At 40.4% G+C, this 15514-nt stretch overlaps 1 protein-coding gene across 1 annotated transcript in view; it reads left to right on the plus strand.

Moving 5' to 3' along the window:
* The window catches only part of LOC139710021 (membrane-bound transcription factor site-1 protease-like), a 28550-nt gene extending 13368 nt beyond the window's left edge, over positions 1–15182 (plus strand). Inside the window, exons 10-22 of the mRNA XM_071621972.1 lie at positions 568–719; positions 4414–4578; positions 4983–5079; positions 5743–5835; positions 7525–7662; positions 9155–9327; positions 10024–10139; positions 10623–10779; positions 11470–11594; positions 12155–12373; positions 13237–13365; positions 14193–14319; positions 14828–15182. Coding sequence (XP_071478073.1) covers positions 568–719; positions 4414–4578; positions 4983–5079; positions 5743–5835; positions 7525–7662; positions 9155–9327; positions 10024–10139; positions 10623–10779; positions 11470–11594; positions 12155–12373; positions 13237–13365; positions 14193–14319; positions 14828–15182 — 2046 coding nt within the window. The remainder of the gene's footprint in view (positions 1–567; positions 720–4413; positions 4579–4982; positions 5080–5742; positions 5836–7524; positions 7663–9154; positions 9328–10023; positions 10140–10622; positions 10780–11469; positions 11595–12154; positions 12374–13236; positions 13366–14192; positions 14320–14827) is intronic.
* Positions 15183–15514: the final 332 nt, after the last annotated feature.

Below are 15514 nucleotides of genomic sequence, written 5' to 3' on the forward strand. Positions count from 1 at the left end.
TGTGAACAGCAAACACTCCCTGTGATGTGCGCAAATCATATCTATTTCTTTGTGTATAGTTTCAGGACACATTTCTTTTAAAACATCAAGCATTTCAGGATACATCATTTTGCCACTTTGCAGTTTGCTGAGATCACCAGGTTACTATCAGTAATTCCTACCTATTGACTGTTACTTTTAAGATAAAATTGATTCTATATTTTTTTTTTGCAGGAAAGGACAAAAATAGATTCCCCCCCCCCCCCCAAGTTCCTGTGGAGTGAACATTTGTTCATAATGCATCATGTGAGCTTGATGAAATTTCCTGTTTTGCGGATGTTTTTTTTTTCTCTTTTTGGTGTGTGTGTGTGTGTGTGTGTGTGTGTGTGTGCAAAATTTGCTTCTTATGGTTGAGGGTTGGCAGCTCAACTAGTTGGAGCTGTGCATGCGGACAAACATAGCTTTGCCTCTTTCATTTCATATCAGCTCACATTGTGTCAGGTGTGTGCAGTTGAATTCTTGCCTATGATTGTCAACTTAAAATTCCTTTTAAAAAAATGTTTATTTATATATTATTTCATTATTCAGGAATTGCCAGGAGGCTATGGGAGGCTAAAGCCAGACATTGTGACCTACGGGTCAGCCGTGAGGGGGTCGGGTCTCAAGAACGGCTGCCGCACCCTGTCTGGCACCTCGGTAGCTTCTCCTGTAGTTGCTGGGGCAGTCACGTTGCTAGCAAGGTGAGTTGGTTCCAAGCTGTAGGCTGTGGGGGTCAATTGATTGTCTTGTATTTTTATGCCTCCCCAACGAAGTGGCCGGAGGCATTATGTTTTTGGGTCGTCCATCTGTACGTCCGTACGTACGTCCGTCCGTCCCGTTTTGTTTTTGTCGATATCTCAAGAACCGTGTGGTGGTTTTACATCAAACTTGGTATGAGGGTATATCCTTGGGGTATGATACTTTGTGTGGATTTTCGGGTCAAAGGTCAAAGGTCACAGATTATTTTGTGAAAAAAAAAATGAAATTTCATGTTTTTCTCCATATCTCGCAAATGGTTCAAGGTATCTTCATGGAACTTCGTATATATGCTTGTACCGATGGGCAGTGATTATCTAGGGAAGTTGGGGGTCATGGGTCAAAGGTCAGGGGGGTCAAAGGTCAAGGTCAACTCCTCAAAATATCACTACTTTCCTTAAAATGCAATATGCCTGAAGGTTTTTTTTTTTTAAACTTGATGTATGGCATGTATTACCCAATATATATTTTTGGGGAAGTTTCTTGCCAAAAGGTCAAAGGACAAAAGGTAAAAGGTCTAGTGAAAGTGCTAAATTGCACTTTTTCCTCCATATTTCGAAAGTAACTCAAGGTATCATCATGAAACTTACATATTTATGCATGTTCAACCTAACAGTGATTCTCTTTGGGACTGTGAGGTCAAAGGTCAAAGGCCAGGTTTAGATAATGCTATTTTCCCATTTGATACTGAAATTATACTTTTTCTCAATACCTTGAAAATTACTCAATGCATAAACTTATAAAAGGGTCAAAAGTCAAGTAAAAATCATCAGTTCCCCAAATACCTGCACTCTGACATTTTAATCATTCATCCAATTGAACCTAGTTCTAGGAAAGTGAACATTCAGCACATTTGTGTCAAACCTGTCATTTTAATATTTTGCCAATTGTGTGAAACTGTCATGACACATTGTCAAGACATTGTACTATAGACCTATTAGGAGAACCATGCATTATGGCGGAGGCATATCAGTAGCCGTAGCGATATATCTAGTTCACTAACTCCTAGTTTTTAATTAGTGATGATGTGTCAACAATGACAGTCTTGCTCTGTGTTAAGCATTTTGGGTACATTCGAGATACACAAACATCTATACAGCAGATTATTACTCCCCCCCCCCCCCCCCCATCAGTTGAATCAAACTCACACCTACCATGCGCATACTCAACTTCTGCAGCCAAGTTGGCACTTTCCAGTTCAAAGGTAACTGAATTCAACTGCAGTCATGTTTAATGGTTTGAGCAATGATGTTGATTTTCCCAAGGGGATGCAAGTGACTTTTCAGGACATGATCCTGGGGCTTTCACACTAAAAGCATAGAGTGCAAACCATTTCACCATTGCACCAACTTCCATGTCATTTTCACAATTTATCATGCTTTGTGGTTGATAATCCCAGGTCATAAGAAAATTGTGATTATGATATTGTAGTTTGTTTTGCTGATAATTTGATTCTTCATCACTTGGGCTGATGAAAGTTGATGTCATGGTTCCCGTCACCGCCCGCATCAAATTTTACGCCCGCCCAAAAAAAGTTAAACACTCAACACTGACGAAATCCCTGCATCAAATTTCCCCCATTCGAAAAACCCGCATAAAAAAAAAACACTTTTTCAGACTGCGATGTATTGTGTGCAGTTTTGCCATAGGTTTCTTGTGTAGAGAACTTACATGAATCTGCATATGTGGGACTGTGATAGAGATTGCCGTGTGTGATGAAAAGACCGTACACATGGGTCAATTTTCATCTATTTTATCTGAGTCAAAATAGTAAAATATGAAGTGAAAACATTCAGGATAGGGATTTTAACATCTTTAAATTCTGTGAAGGGGTATAGTTGCAGTAATATCGGCCTCATAAATGATCTGTAGAATAGATGAACACTGCACATTCAGTGCAGCAGTTGTTACTGTTTACTCAGCACTAACAGCAGTGCAATATAAATGGGTCTCTAGTTAGCCGGGGCCAGCGGGGCAGGTGTAAGGAGCAATAGGGTTGCAGGAGCCTCCTGCTGGCCGCCTGAAGCTGTACAGAACTGAACTGAACAGTCTTGATGTTGGGGTATGTTTGACTGTTTATCATTCTTACATAGGAAACCATCACTATGCGAAAATTCCGTTCAATGCAGGTTTATCATAAAGAAATTGACTGCTGTGATAGTTCAATTCTGTTTCAATGAGGAGAGTGCAGAAAGTCGTAGACTAGCATATGATCAACTGGAATGGACACTCCAAAGTCTGAATATTTTCAATTACAATTTTTAGCCTTAGATTATCTCATCATTATGGCAATATCATTGGACAAGATTAATCTAAATTTAAAATAAAAAGCACAATTCAATTTGCATTTTCAGCTTGACAAGATACAAACACGCTTTATCTACTTTCAGGCCAACATCATTCACAAAATCAGAAATTACACAAAATGTGTGAAATCTAGGTTATAGTCGCCACAGACTTTTGTTTATAAAATGAAAAGTACTGATGCTATTGATGAAAAAAATCATATCATCTGAAAGCTGCATAAATTCTCTACAACATCTGTGAGACCTTTTTGTGATGCAAGAGCATGTTGTGTGAAAAAATGAGGTGGTAACATGTAGAAGTAAGTCTGCAATGATAATTATGTGACATAAGAGGGCGTCCTACTTAGAATTTAAGGGCGCCCTCACTCAGTTTATTATATAATATGAAAGTTTAGACCATAAGCTTTTAAATGATGTATAACATGACACATTAATGTCAATAATAATAATCAGAAATGGCCATCAACAATCTTGTGTCTGCGCACTGCAAAATGTTTGAGCAGTCTGGCTACAGCGTATGTGACAGAAATAGGGTTAATCATAGAGTTATACATTCATTGAGAAAATCAATGCCAGTAAAGAATAACTCAGACTCTTACTTTAAAAATACTGTTACATGTTTCTACGTGGCAATGATAAAATATTACAACAATACACACAGTGTATTTTGCATAAGTCTCTCATGTCTCTCATTTTTTTCATAGTGTTTTATTCATGAGATAATCCAGGTTACCAGAAAATATTACAAACAAGGACAGAATATAGTTTTTAGCGATGTGATTTGAACCAATAAGAAACATTTTTCTTGTGATACTAGTCGGAAAACAATACCTGTTTGGTTTGTATGTGAAAGATGAATGTTGAAAAAATCCCTCATTAAAATTCCAAATATGCCACGTGAGAACATAAAATCATTGTCAGATGAAAGATGAAAGTTGATCTAAAATCCTCATCAAAATCTGAATTATGCCTGACGAGAACCATGAAATCAACTTTCATCGGCCTTGACGCAGAAGCATTTTGTTCACATTGCAGCTGATTTAGATTAACTTCAAATTTTGACAGAATTGTTACTATGTTTTGCATGCAGTCTCCTCCTTTGCTGAATGTCCAGTGATTCACAGTTAATGTAAAACCACTTTTTTAGAAGCTTGGTAAAACTTGTCTTGTAGAAGATGTCAATGATACTGTGGAAAATAACAAAGTTTAGTATGTAAAGTTATTGTCAAGAGTAGAAAAGAGGTTCACAACCCCTCTTTTCCTAACTTTGCGTGTCAAAGCACAGTGTATTAAATGGAAAAAGGTATGAATTGCGAGAAACTGTTCACCCCAGTTCTGTCCAGGAACGCCAGTGGGTGTTGAATCCGGCCAGCATGAAGCAGGCCCTGATGGCTTCAGCCCGCAGACTTCCGGCTGCCAACATGTTTGAGCAGGGACATGGCAAACTGGATCTGATCAAGGCCTACCAGATTCTCAGCACCTACAAACCACAAGCCAGGTTAGTTATAGCTTATAGCCTATACACTGGTAAAAAAATGGAACGCTTAATGTTCCTGTGTAGATATTGTTAACATAGTTTTGTCCGTTGCAAAAAAAAAAAAAAATCTTACTGGTACTTTATCTTTGTCTTATTGTCGTTGAAATAAAATTGAGTACAAATATGTATGTAAGGATGAGTAACTGTTGTTCTACAAATAGCCATAGTACCCATTTTCATTTGCAAACGGTAAGTTTACCACATAAAAAGTACAATGCACTTATATGTAGGGTGTGTATATTGAGTGTCCATGCCAATTAGAATAATCTTTTGCTGTTCTCCAATCAGCTTCTCTGCACAATGAGCGGAGAATGTATGTTTCTTATTCATTTTGTGATATTTTCTTCTTTATTTTTTAATTGCAGTTTTAGTCCCAGCTATGTGGATCTGACGGAGTGTCCATATTTCTGGCCTTACTGCACACAGCCAATCTACCACGGAGGCATACCTGTAATAGTTAATGTGAGTTTGTTGACAGTTCAATAACATTATTGTTAAGCATTGCAAACTCCTGTTATGTTGTCAGAATTCATAGAAAAGGTCATAGAAAATGTCATGGAAATGGTTGGTTGTTTGTTTGTTTGTTTGTTTGTTTGTTTGTTTTCGTTGGGGGGGGGTCATTTCCCAATATGTGAGTTATCATAGAACAAATTATAATGAATGATGTTTTCCTTGTCATATTTTTTGTTCTTTATGCCACAAAAAAAAACAACACACACACACACACACACACACACACACACACACACACACACACACACACACACACACACACACACAAACAGAGAGGTAGAAGAATAGAAATGGACACATATCCTTAATTGTGGGATAAATACAAACATGCATGTGTCCACATTTAACATCATAAATTTGGATAGATTTGATAACTAAGCTCAAACCTACTTGCCCAATCTGTTCCCTTATTTGTTAAACAAAGGGAAAAATATTTCTTTTGTCTTTAGTAATAATGATGTAACCAAGCCACCATATAACAGCATGTGGGGATCAACTCTAAAGAGTTTATGGCTCAGTTTTATGTGAATTTGTGCTCGTCTTTAACCTCAGTGTTGCTTTGATACTTCTGAGAACCTTGTATTGTAATTTTATGTGTTTGATTCTATCAAGGTGACCATACTGAATGGTATGGGAGTGACGGGAAAGATCGCCGAGAAACCAGTGTGGCAGCCTTTTGCGCCCCAGCACGGCGCCCAAATTGAGGTGAGAAATCAAGTCCACTGTGATGACTGTCTTAATGTTAAACTCTGACAAGTTTTGAGACCAGTCTTTCTTTCTATAAGTCTATCAGTACTTGTGAGAAATGGATTCTAGGAAGTGTCTTACAGTGTGATGCAGAAGCGAAAGATTGCAATTATAGATTGTTTCTGCAGATCAATCAAAGTGGCCACTGGTCATGCTAAACAAAAGCAGCAATACATTTACTGATTAAGATATTTTTTCACCGTATATTTTGCAATGTTTTGTTTTATGTAAATTTCGCATGTTGGATGCTATTTGTAAATTCAAAAACATGAAAATATCAACCCTGATCCCAACATGAATGTGGCCTGCATGCTAACATTTCTGCATTCATAACTGTAGATCTACTCCAAGATTGCAAATTTAACCACTCGGGAAAAATGTTTGGAATTCCCGATTAGTGAAAAATGAGACTCGCAAAATATAGGGCATATACAGTACAGGGGAAACTCGGTATAACGAACACTGCTATAACGAGATATCGGTTGTAGCGAGGAAATTTTCCCGGTCCCAATTTTCCTTCCACACAAGTCTATGTAAAATGCTACTCTTATAGCGAAATCGGCTATAACGAAATAACTGCTATAACGAGATAAATTTTGTGACTTCCAAACAAAGAAAAACATAGTCAATCAAACCTGCTATAGCGAGGTAAAGCAAAATGCCTTCCGTAAAGCTTTACTTCGCCTGTGCTATCATCTTCCGAGATTGTAAAGCTTGATGCGCCCAAAACTGTCTTGTACACACAGTCATAATCATTTTCTTCAGGGCACTCCAGCTAGCACTGCATGTTGAACGTGTAAGTGTGTGTGTGCGCGCACACTGATACATGCAGAAAATGTGGTGGGATTGCCTTATGTATACATGACATCATCATGACGTTTAGCAGGTGTGAGGCAATCTGATGCTGTGATTGGCCTTCTACGTAGGGAATTCCCCATCTTCACACACACGCAGTCATAATGTACATACAGAATGTGTCACATACACACACAGCATTGTACAGACCATATTCAAGCTTTCCACACAACACACACCCATACGATAACCACATACCAATCCACAGACGATCTTGATACAATCGCAAGCTATATAAATTTACAAATTCAAACATCTACAATTAATAAGAAACACATTCATGATATTGGATTTCCTTGACGAAAAACATCTTCTTACCCATAAAGGTGAGTAATTCCCTCACACACAATATCTAGTTATTAGTATTGATTGAAATATGATGGGTAGTCCCACATGTGCAAATTAATGTCTTTATGTTATGCCTTCTTTTATGCCTACTGATATAACGAGATATCGGCTATAACGAGGAAAATGACTCGGTCCCGACCATCTCGTTATATCGAGTTTCCACAGTTTCCACTGTATTATCTATCAAATAAGTGACATCAGGTAAAATACCTAAAGAATGTATCAGTGTAAGTATGCAGGTTGTATGTGTGACAGAATAAAGACTTTTGTTGTTATTGCGTAATTTAAGATGACTTTACTCTCTTTTCCCCACCCTCCCTACCCCAGCATGAATGTGTGCAAAACACAAATCTTTTATTCCAGGTTTAGAAGCCTCACTCTGTCTAATACAATCCATGCATCTCACGTGTTTCACTTGTCACCGCTTCATGTCCTCACGTCCAGGTCGCCATTTCCTACTCCTCTGTCCTCTGGCCATGGTCCGGCTACATGGCAGTGTCCATCACTGCCGCTCCGTCTGCTGCATCATGGGAAGGCATCGCGCAAGGTCAAATCATCTTGACCGTCGAGTCGCCACCAGAGGTCAGTGCATTGACAGTGTTCACCTGTCCATTTTCATCTTTGATTAAAACTTTTCCTACTGAATTGAAACTTTTCCATAACCCTTCCAGAGCCATTGTGACTCTATGAATGAGACCATAGAATCTCACATCATCATGTCCCTGGTTCAAGTCCCCTGGCAGCAGCAGTTTTTGCCCCTAGGCAATGCATTTTATCCTCATGGTCTAATCCATCGGAGGGGACTTGAAGAAGTTGATCATGTGATTGCTTACACACAAACATAAAAGTGCTTCCTAATAGCTACGTTGAATTAATCCAAAATACACACACATTTCCCCATACATATGTATGTTCAGTTTAGGAGCTAAATCTGCCCAGCAAATTCAGCTAGAAGCTTCTGCTGTGATTTACAACACCAAGGGAATATATTTCATTGAATCAGCTGCTGTCCCTTCAAGTAGATTATAATGTGCTGAACTATTACAACACAATACTAGTCTGACATGTTCATTCTCAAAATTTGAATCATGTAAGGAATATTGCCTCACCTTCTGGTTTATCGCAAGTGTGTATGCACCCAAGTCTGATTTTTTGTCCCCTCCGATCGAGTTCGAGCAGGGGACTATGAAACGGGCTCCGTACGTGTGTGTGTTCGTCCGTCCGTCCGTCTGTCTGTGCGTCCGTGTGTGATCAAAATGTTCAATTTGCTACTTCTCTGTCATTTATAAGCCAATTTTGATTCTGTTTGCTCTATATGATAGCACTACATGGGAGCTTTGAAACTTCTACACAGAATTTCAGTTGTGACCTTTGACCTTGACCTTTGACCTATATTGTACATTTTACTTCAAAATGCTACTCCTTCGTCATTTCTAACCCGATTTTGATTCCGTTTGCTTTATGTGATGGCACTAGGTGAGGGCTTCAAAACTTCTACACAGAAGTTTGACCTTTGACCTTTGACCTTTGACCTTTGACCTTGATTTTTTACCTATATTGTACATTGGCTACAAAATGCTACTCCTTCGCCATTTCTAACCCGATTTTGATTCCGTTTGCTTTATGTGATGGCACTAGGTGAGGGCTTCAAAACTTCTTCACAGAATTTTGACCTTTGACTTCTTTGACCTTTGACCTTGATTTTTGACCGATATGGTACATTGGCTACAAAATGCTACTCCTTAGCCATTTCTAACCCGATTTCGATTCTGTTTGCTGTATGTGATGGCACTAGGTGAGGGCTTCAAAACTTCGACACAGAATTTTGACCTTTGACTTCTTTGACCTTTGACCTTGATTTTTGACCTATATTGTACATTTTGCTACTAAATGCTACTTCCGGTGGGGACATATATTACGCATCGCGTAATTTGTACTTTTCCTTGTATGTTTCTGCGCCTTCCTCTATCTATGCAAGTTCAGGGTTGTGAAGTGAAAGGCCTTATAATACCGATGTAATTGTAAATATAGGAGTTTGTTTTGCTCATGTTTTACATATTTTGTATCCTTGCAGAATGGAGAAGAGTCTCCAAGGCAGAGCACACTGAAGCTCCCCATCCGAGTCAAGGTCATTCCCACCCCAGCCCGCAGCCAGCGCATCCTGTGGGACCAGTACCACAACCTGCGCTACCCACCAGGTTACTTCCCCAGGGACAACCTCAGGATGAAGAATGACCCTTTGGACTGGTGAGGGTCCCATCTGCAGCATTCATACATGAGGAACTAATGACTTTGTGTTGGTGCTGCTGTAACACACTTGTCCTTGTCCTACATAGACTTCATAAAGATTCTTTCATTTGGTTTCTTTACCACTTTTTTCTCCTTTTGTGTGAGGAGGTGAATGTAAAATGGTAATTTCCTACCTTTATAGATGAATATATTTCATGGAGAAATTTTTTTTTTCATTAATTTTGACTTTTGCAACGAAATTTGCAAACAGTTTTTATTTCTAACTATGCTATGTAAGTTAGGACAATTCATATGTATCATCAAATCATCTCATATCATTGACTGCTCCAACAAGAATATGACAAATTGGTGAAATTTATAACCACATGTTACAAATAATACAGAAATAATCATAATGTCAAATATCAGAAAGTTATCTTGGTCATGTGATCTTGATATCACATGTATGATACTGCCAAATGGTTAGCAAGAAATCTAATTTTTTGAACCACATCTTCACATCTTCCGTCTGCTAAACAGATGTCTGTGATGCTATGTTACATAACCTTCAAGACAAAGGATATTGAGTGAATCAGAGAAACTTTAGAGAAATCATATTTCTCATCTTTTTTTCTTCTCTGATATTTCTAGGTTTTAGCATACCCTTCTTGCTAAGTCTCTTTATAGTTAACTTGTTAATATCTCCCCCCATAGGAATGGTGACCACATCCACACTAACTTCAAGGACATGTATGAACGTCTGAGGGCAGCTGGTTTCTACGTTGAAGTTCTTGGTGCTCCATTCACATGTTTTGATGCGAAGCAATATGGTAAGCCTATGTAGACACTAGATCCCAAATTGTGATGTAATCCTAAAGGATGTGAATGTGAGAAATAGAGTTTACCTCACAATTAAAATCACTAACATGCTAGGGCAACATTTTCACATTAATTTATGTTATATTTTTGATTTTACATGTTTTTTATTTCACGGACTGTAACAACAATTGAGCGAGCTCCTCAATCAGCTCACCGCTGCCATGGCAGTAAAACGGCTTTGGCAGTAACTGGTCCGCATTACAAATGCGCATACATACATTCTACAGGACTAACAAATGTGAAGAAAACTTCAAATAACAGTGTCCCTGCCTTGAAAACAAAGATGCACAAAAGTAATATTGCATACAAAAAGCAACAAATTTGGGCATGTCTGTTTTTGTACATAGTTACATGTGGGCAAAATGTGTGAATATATTCATTTTTGCAGTTCTAGAAATGTGTGCTTAAAGAAAAAAAAATCTTATATCTTCCAGGAACCCTTCTGGTGGTGGACCCAGAGGAGGAATTCTTCCCCGAGGAGATCAGCAAGTTGAAGCGGGACATCGACAACGGCCTCTCGGTCATGATCTTTGCCGACTGGTACAACACCACTGTCATGAAGAAAGTCAAGTTCTACGATGAGAACACAAGGTAAGTTTGGGGCAATTTGCATTCCTGCTGCGCAGCGCTCGAGCCTGGTCATGTGAGTTTGTACTCCTATAGATATTTGTCGTGTGACAAAGTGCTCACAAGGTTAACAAACTTCAAAAGGTCTTATGAAAAAAAAAAATAATAACTCACTTGTGGTCGTACGGTCATGGAGGAAAATGCTTTTGTGATTCTGCCCACCGCACATTACATGATCAGACCAGTCACTTGCTTAGAGAGGTGAGCAGGGTCATACGACAAGTTGCATGACTCGACATCACACATGATATGATCAGACTCTACAGCTACATATTGTAGGCTTACAACCCTTCTGGCCGCAGTGCATTATACTGTACCATGATTGGCTGAAGCCCACGACCAGTCATGAAAATTCAACATGTCAAGTCTCTGCGACTGGCATTAAGACCCAGACACATGACTAAAACCTGGCAAGGCTGGTGATATGACACTTCCAGTCTTCACCTGTTGAGGATGAGTCCCGAGTATACTCAGGCAAGCATCTATGGGAAATGCGTGTTGTAGCAAAATCAAACCATCCTCATCGGGTTAAGGTCGTACAACGGATAAATTGTGGCAAAGTTGTGTAGTGTGTAGTGGCCTTAAGGAAGATGAGGTGTAAGCTCTTGCCCATCTTTTAGCATGACATCCAATACCTTGCCCTCCCCTATTCAGACAATGGTGGATGCCAGACACAGGAGGCAGCAACATACCAGCCCTCAATGAAGTCCTCGCCCCATGGGGGATGGCATTTGGTGATGGGGTGTATGAAGGAGAGTTCTCAATCGGAGGAAGAAAGAGTAAGTGTGCAAGCTCAGGTTAAGACCTATTGAAATTCAACATATAGAACTATGTTGAGGCAACCATGGAACCATATAATAAATTCTATACTTACAGAATACTTCTGTTCTCTCTAAAGCACCAAGTATTCATAAGCTGTACATACAACTGTAGTACCAAGTGTTCTTTTCTTGGCTGCTTCTCAGAATGTATGGTTTCCACAGTCACATAGATGTCTTTATTGGTAATCAGTTAGGCCATTAAATAGAATAGAGCATGTCCTGACAAATTCTTTGTCTTGTGTAACATTCACAGCAGAGATTCCATGAAATTGATGTGATTATCAGTAAAACAGCTTTACAGTGCTTAGTTGCAAAACAGTTGACAATTTGGAGTGAAATATATACTACACCTACAGCTTGCTGCCATGTCCTAACAAGCACACACAAATGAACACAGTCACAATTTAACATTACATCAGCCACAACATCAGTGTTCCTGTGTGGTCCATTGTATAGTAGTGAAAAGGCAAAATTGTGGATGTAAATTCATTCCTTTTGGTTAATCGTGAACGCTGCAGGTCAGTACACGTCAGGTAGCAGTATCGTCAAGTTCCCCACCGAGGGCGGGCTCCTGATCCAGGCCTCGCTGAAGGACCAGGGCTACGAGGTGCTCAAGGGGGAGACCAAGACCGCCTCCGACGTCCCCATCCTGGGCATGTTCCAGCACAGCAAGAGTGCGGGGCGCATCGTCCTCTTTGGCGACTCCAACTGCCTGGACACCAGCCACATGCAGACAGGTCAGTTGATTCCACTACCATGCCTAGTGAATGGATGTGTTGCTTAGCAACCAAGAGGGACGTCTTCAATAGACACTTCTGTAGCAATTTCTACAATTCCATCATTTAAGAGTATGCTTCATGTACATTGAGAATGTCGTGCAGATGCTGAAGTGAGATGTGTTTGAGGCCTTTGTTCTCAGCATTTGCGTTCTTGATGCATGGTTAATTTTCAAAGTGCATGGGCTGAGACTCAATCTCAAGTCTTTTCACAGTAGCCTGATTCAGTAAAAAGACATCATGTGAATGTCAAAATAGTAGTGCTCTGATGTAAAATGAAACAATTTTTGTTGCAAATGGCAATGATTAGGTTGCATTGAAGTCTATGAGTAACTTCGAGAAACTGCCTTAAAAAAGGATGGTCAGACCCGCTTTTATTATTCTGCTGCAAACATGATAGAGAGCATTGTAAACCACCCATGATAGCAGTGTTTAGACAAGAAATGCTGGACAAAACATTCACAGTCAAAAAGCTGCCGTGAATACTTTTCAAAAACACAAATGCAAGTAAATACTCCCACATACTTTTAGTTTGTGTCCTGTTGGTGTCAGAATGTGCAATCTGGAGCAAATTTCTGGATGATTTGATTGGCTTCAATTAATGTACATGATCGTGACTGTGTCAGCCACTTTGTCCAATTCCAGAGTCAGCGTCACCACAGTTTCTGTATTGAAACTGGACAGTGCGCTGCAAGAAGAGATTGTGCATGGCTCCCAGAAATGGAAGAAAAGAGGTGTGCAGCTGAAGTTGTTAGTTTTCCATCGTGATTCCTGTCTCACTTGAAATTCTCTTCTTTGTGACACACTTCCATTCCCATCCCCAGACTGTTACTGGTTGCTGGAAACACTCCTTCAGTACACCGCCTACAGCAACCTCTCCCCCATGTTCTCTGAACATGAAAGCATAGCTACCTCACTTCCACCGGTGGATTCCTTGCCAACGCGAATGGAAGGTAAGCATTGGCGGCAGATATTTCCACATACGCCTGTTCCTAGTGGCTATTCAGTAGACATATTATTTGTGCAGTTTGCCTAATGTAGAATTGTGTCATTGATTTGCCATTAGATTGAAATAGATTTCAGTGAGATCCTGCTGAGTAGAGCCACATACACATTGTGTCAATGCTTTCAAAGGGGGTACTGCACAATTTTTTTTTTTTTTTTTGTAGTAAAAACCGATGGTGTTAACTCAAGTGCCGATCTTAATGTAGAGATTTATTTTGAACTGAATTTATTTTCATTTTTCCCGTGATCTCAGACAGGGTTTATTTCTTTCCATGCCATCCACCATGTCACACGACTTTCACAGTACGATACACCCCACTCTCCTATGCCTACATGTACCAGGGTACATCTCCATGTCCTGTTAGTACTTAGGCCATTATTAATTCTCATATCCTCAAATTTTCCTAAAGAGAATTGAGCATTGTTCTTAGATTTGCACAAGGAAAAGGAAACAATCACATATTTTGTACTGTACATCACACATGTTGATCTTGGAGAGAACTGATTTGGGGGGGGGGGGGGGGGGGGGGGGGGAGGAGGTCCAATAAAAAATGGACCAGTTGAACAAGAAAAGAGATCCTACAGTCAGTTCTGAACTGCCCCGAGACGGCAGTTAAAAGTGTACCACTCTTTAAATGTATCATCCCGCTTTGTCCCTTACCATTGTATTCTTGGTGAGGAAAGGACAAATTAGACATGATTAAACCATGAGCAGTTTTTCCTATGATGTACTTTGAGCACAAGTCAATCATTACTGTCTCGTCTTGCTTTGCAGGCAACCACCTCCATCGCTACTCCAAGGTGCTGGAGGCCCATCTTGGGGAACCAAAGCCCCGCCCACTCCCCGCCTGCCCCCAGCTGGCCTGGGCCATTGGAGAATCACTCAACTTCTCTGCGCCGAGGTAAGTTAACATGTCGTGGCTGATCACAAGGATACACTCTGTTATTGATATTCAGATGTACCCATTTCCATCATGTTCACATCCATTATTTACGATGAACCTGTTTGTTTAGTGTACAGGCGTATTTATAATTTACATTTTATGGGGTAGTTGATAGTCCTGTGTACTAAAAAGGTCATCCTGTGTGCATGTGATTGATGTGTCCTGAAAACTGTTCATGAAGGCAAGTGAAATTCTATGAAGACCCATCTCAACTCTCAACTCTCAACTTTCCTCAGCAAGGAATACTTTTGAGCACTGTCATAACCCCTCCCCCCCCCCTCCCACCAGATGAGAGCAATGAATTAAGTGAAACACTCAATTCCATTGCTCTAAAATGAAATTGAAATTGGATGGAAATAAACATAGTTTCTTTCTCGATACACACACAAAAAAGGGTGTTTTTTTCTGAATTTTTGCCAAGTCTGCAATGATGTTAACAGCATCCGTTTTTTATCGTTCTCTGCAGTAATCTCTACAAGCATCAGAAGCTGCTGTCAGTACCGGAAGCTCTCTTCCTTCCCGTTGTCCAAAACCGCCCCAACGGGCTACCGGCGGCCCGGGACATCCGTGAAGACGCCGCCCTCCCCGGGCCGGGAGGGGTCAATCCGGCCCTCTCCGCCTCCGCCCTCGACCAGCTCGGCACTGTCCCCCTCTTTGGCGTCCTGGGCGTGGTGCTGGTCCTCGCCTTCTTCGCCTACCAGGTTCACCAGAGGAGGACGAGACCGCGGCGGCGGAAGCATCACCACCGTTTAAAGAGGACGTACCACTCGGCCTCGTCGACGCTATCGTCCCACTTCCACAGCAAGGTGCCAGCCGTGTGAGCGTGGTGAATGTGGTCACGGCCCCCACAGACTCTCTGAAATCCATGACAGCGAAAGGATGAATGGATGTCTTCGATGTGTCTCCCCAACCGAGACGGAAGCTGGCCTCCAGTTTTGCAAACTGAGGCTCTCTGTTATTCAGAGTGATTTTAATCTTCAAGGTGTAATAGTCTGGAATGGAATAAAGTCTATTAGTGTGCTCAAGCTCAGTCCACAACTTAAAAATAGGACTGATCTCCACAAATCATAATTTGCTGTTGTTCGTTTGTTTTCTCTTCTTTCTTTCCCAGAACAAAGATACTTCTGTGAGGAATGGTACTTGAGCATCAATG

This window comes from Diadema antillarum, unplaced genomic scaffold (assembly GCF_040938485.1).
Source record: "Diadema antillarum isolate AM-2024a unplaced genomic scaffold, OU_Dant_1.0 seq00001494_RagTag, whole genome shotgun sequence".
In the NCBI taxonomy this organism is placed as follows: domain Eukaryota; kingdom Metazoa; phylum Echinodermata; class Echinoidea; order Diadematoida; family Diadematidae; genus Diadema; species Diadema antillarum.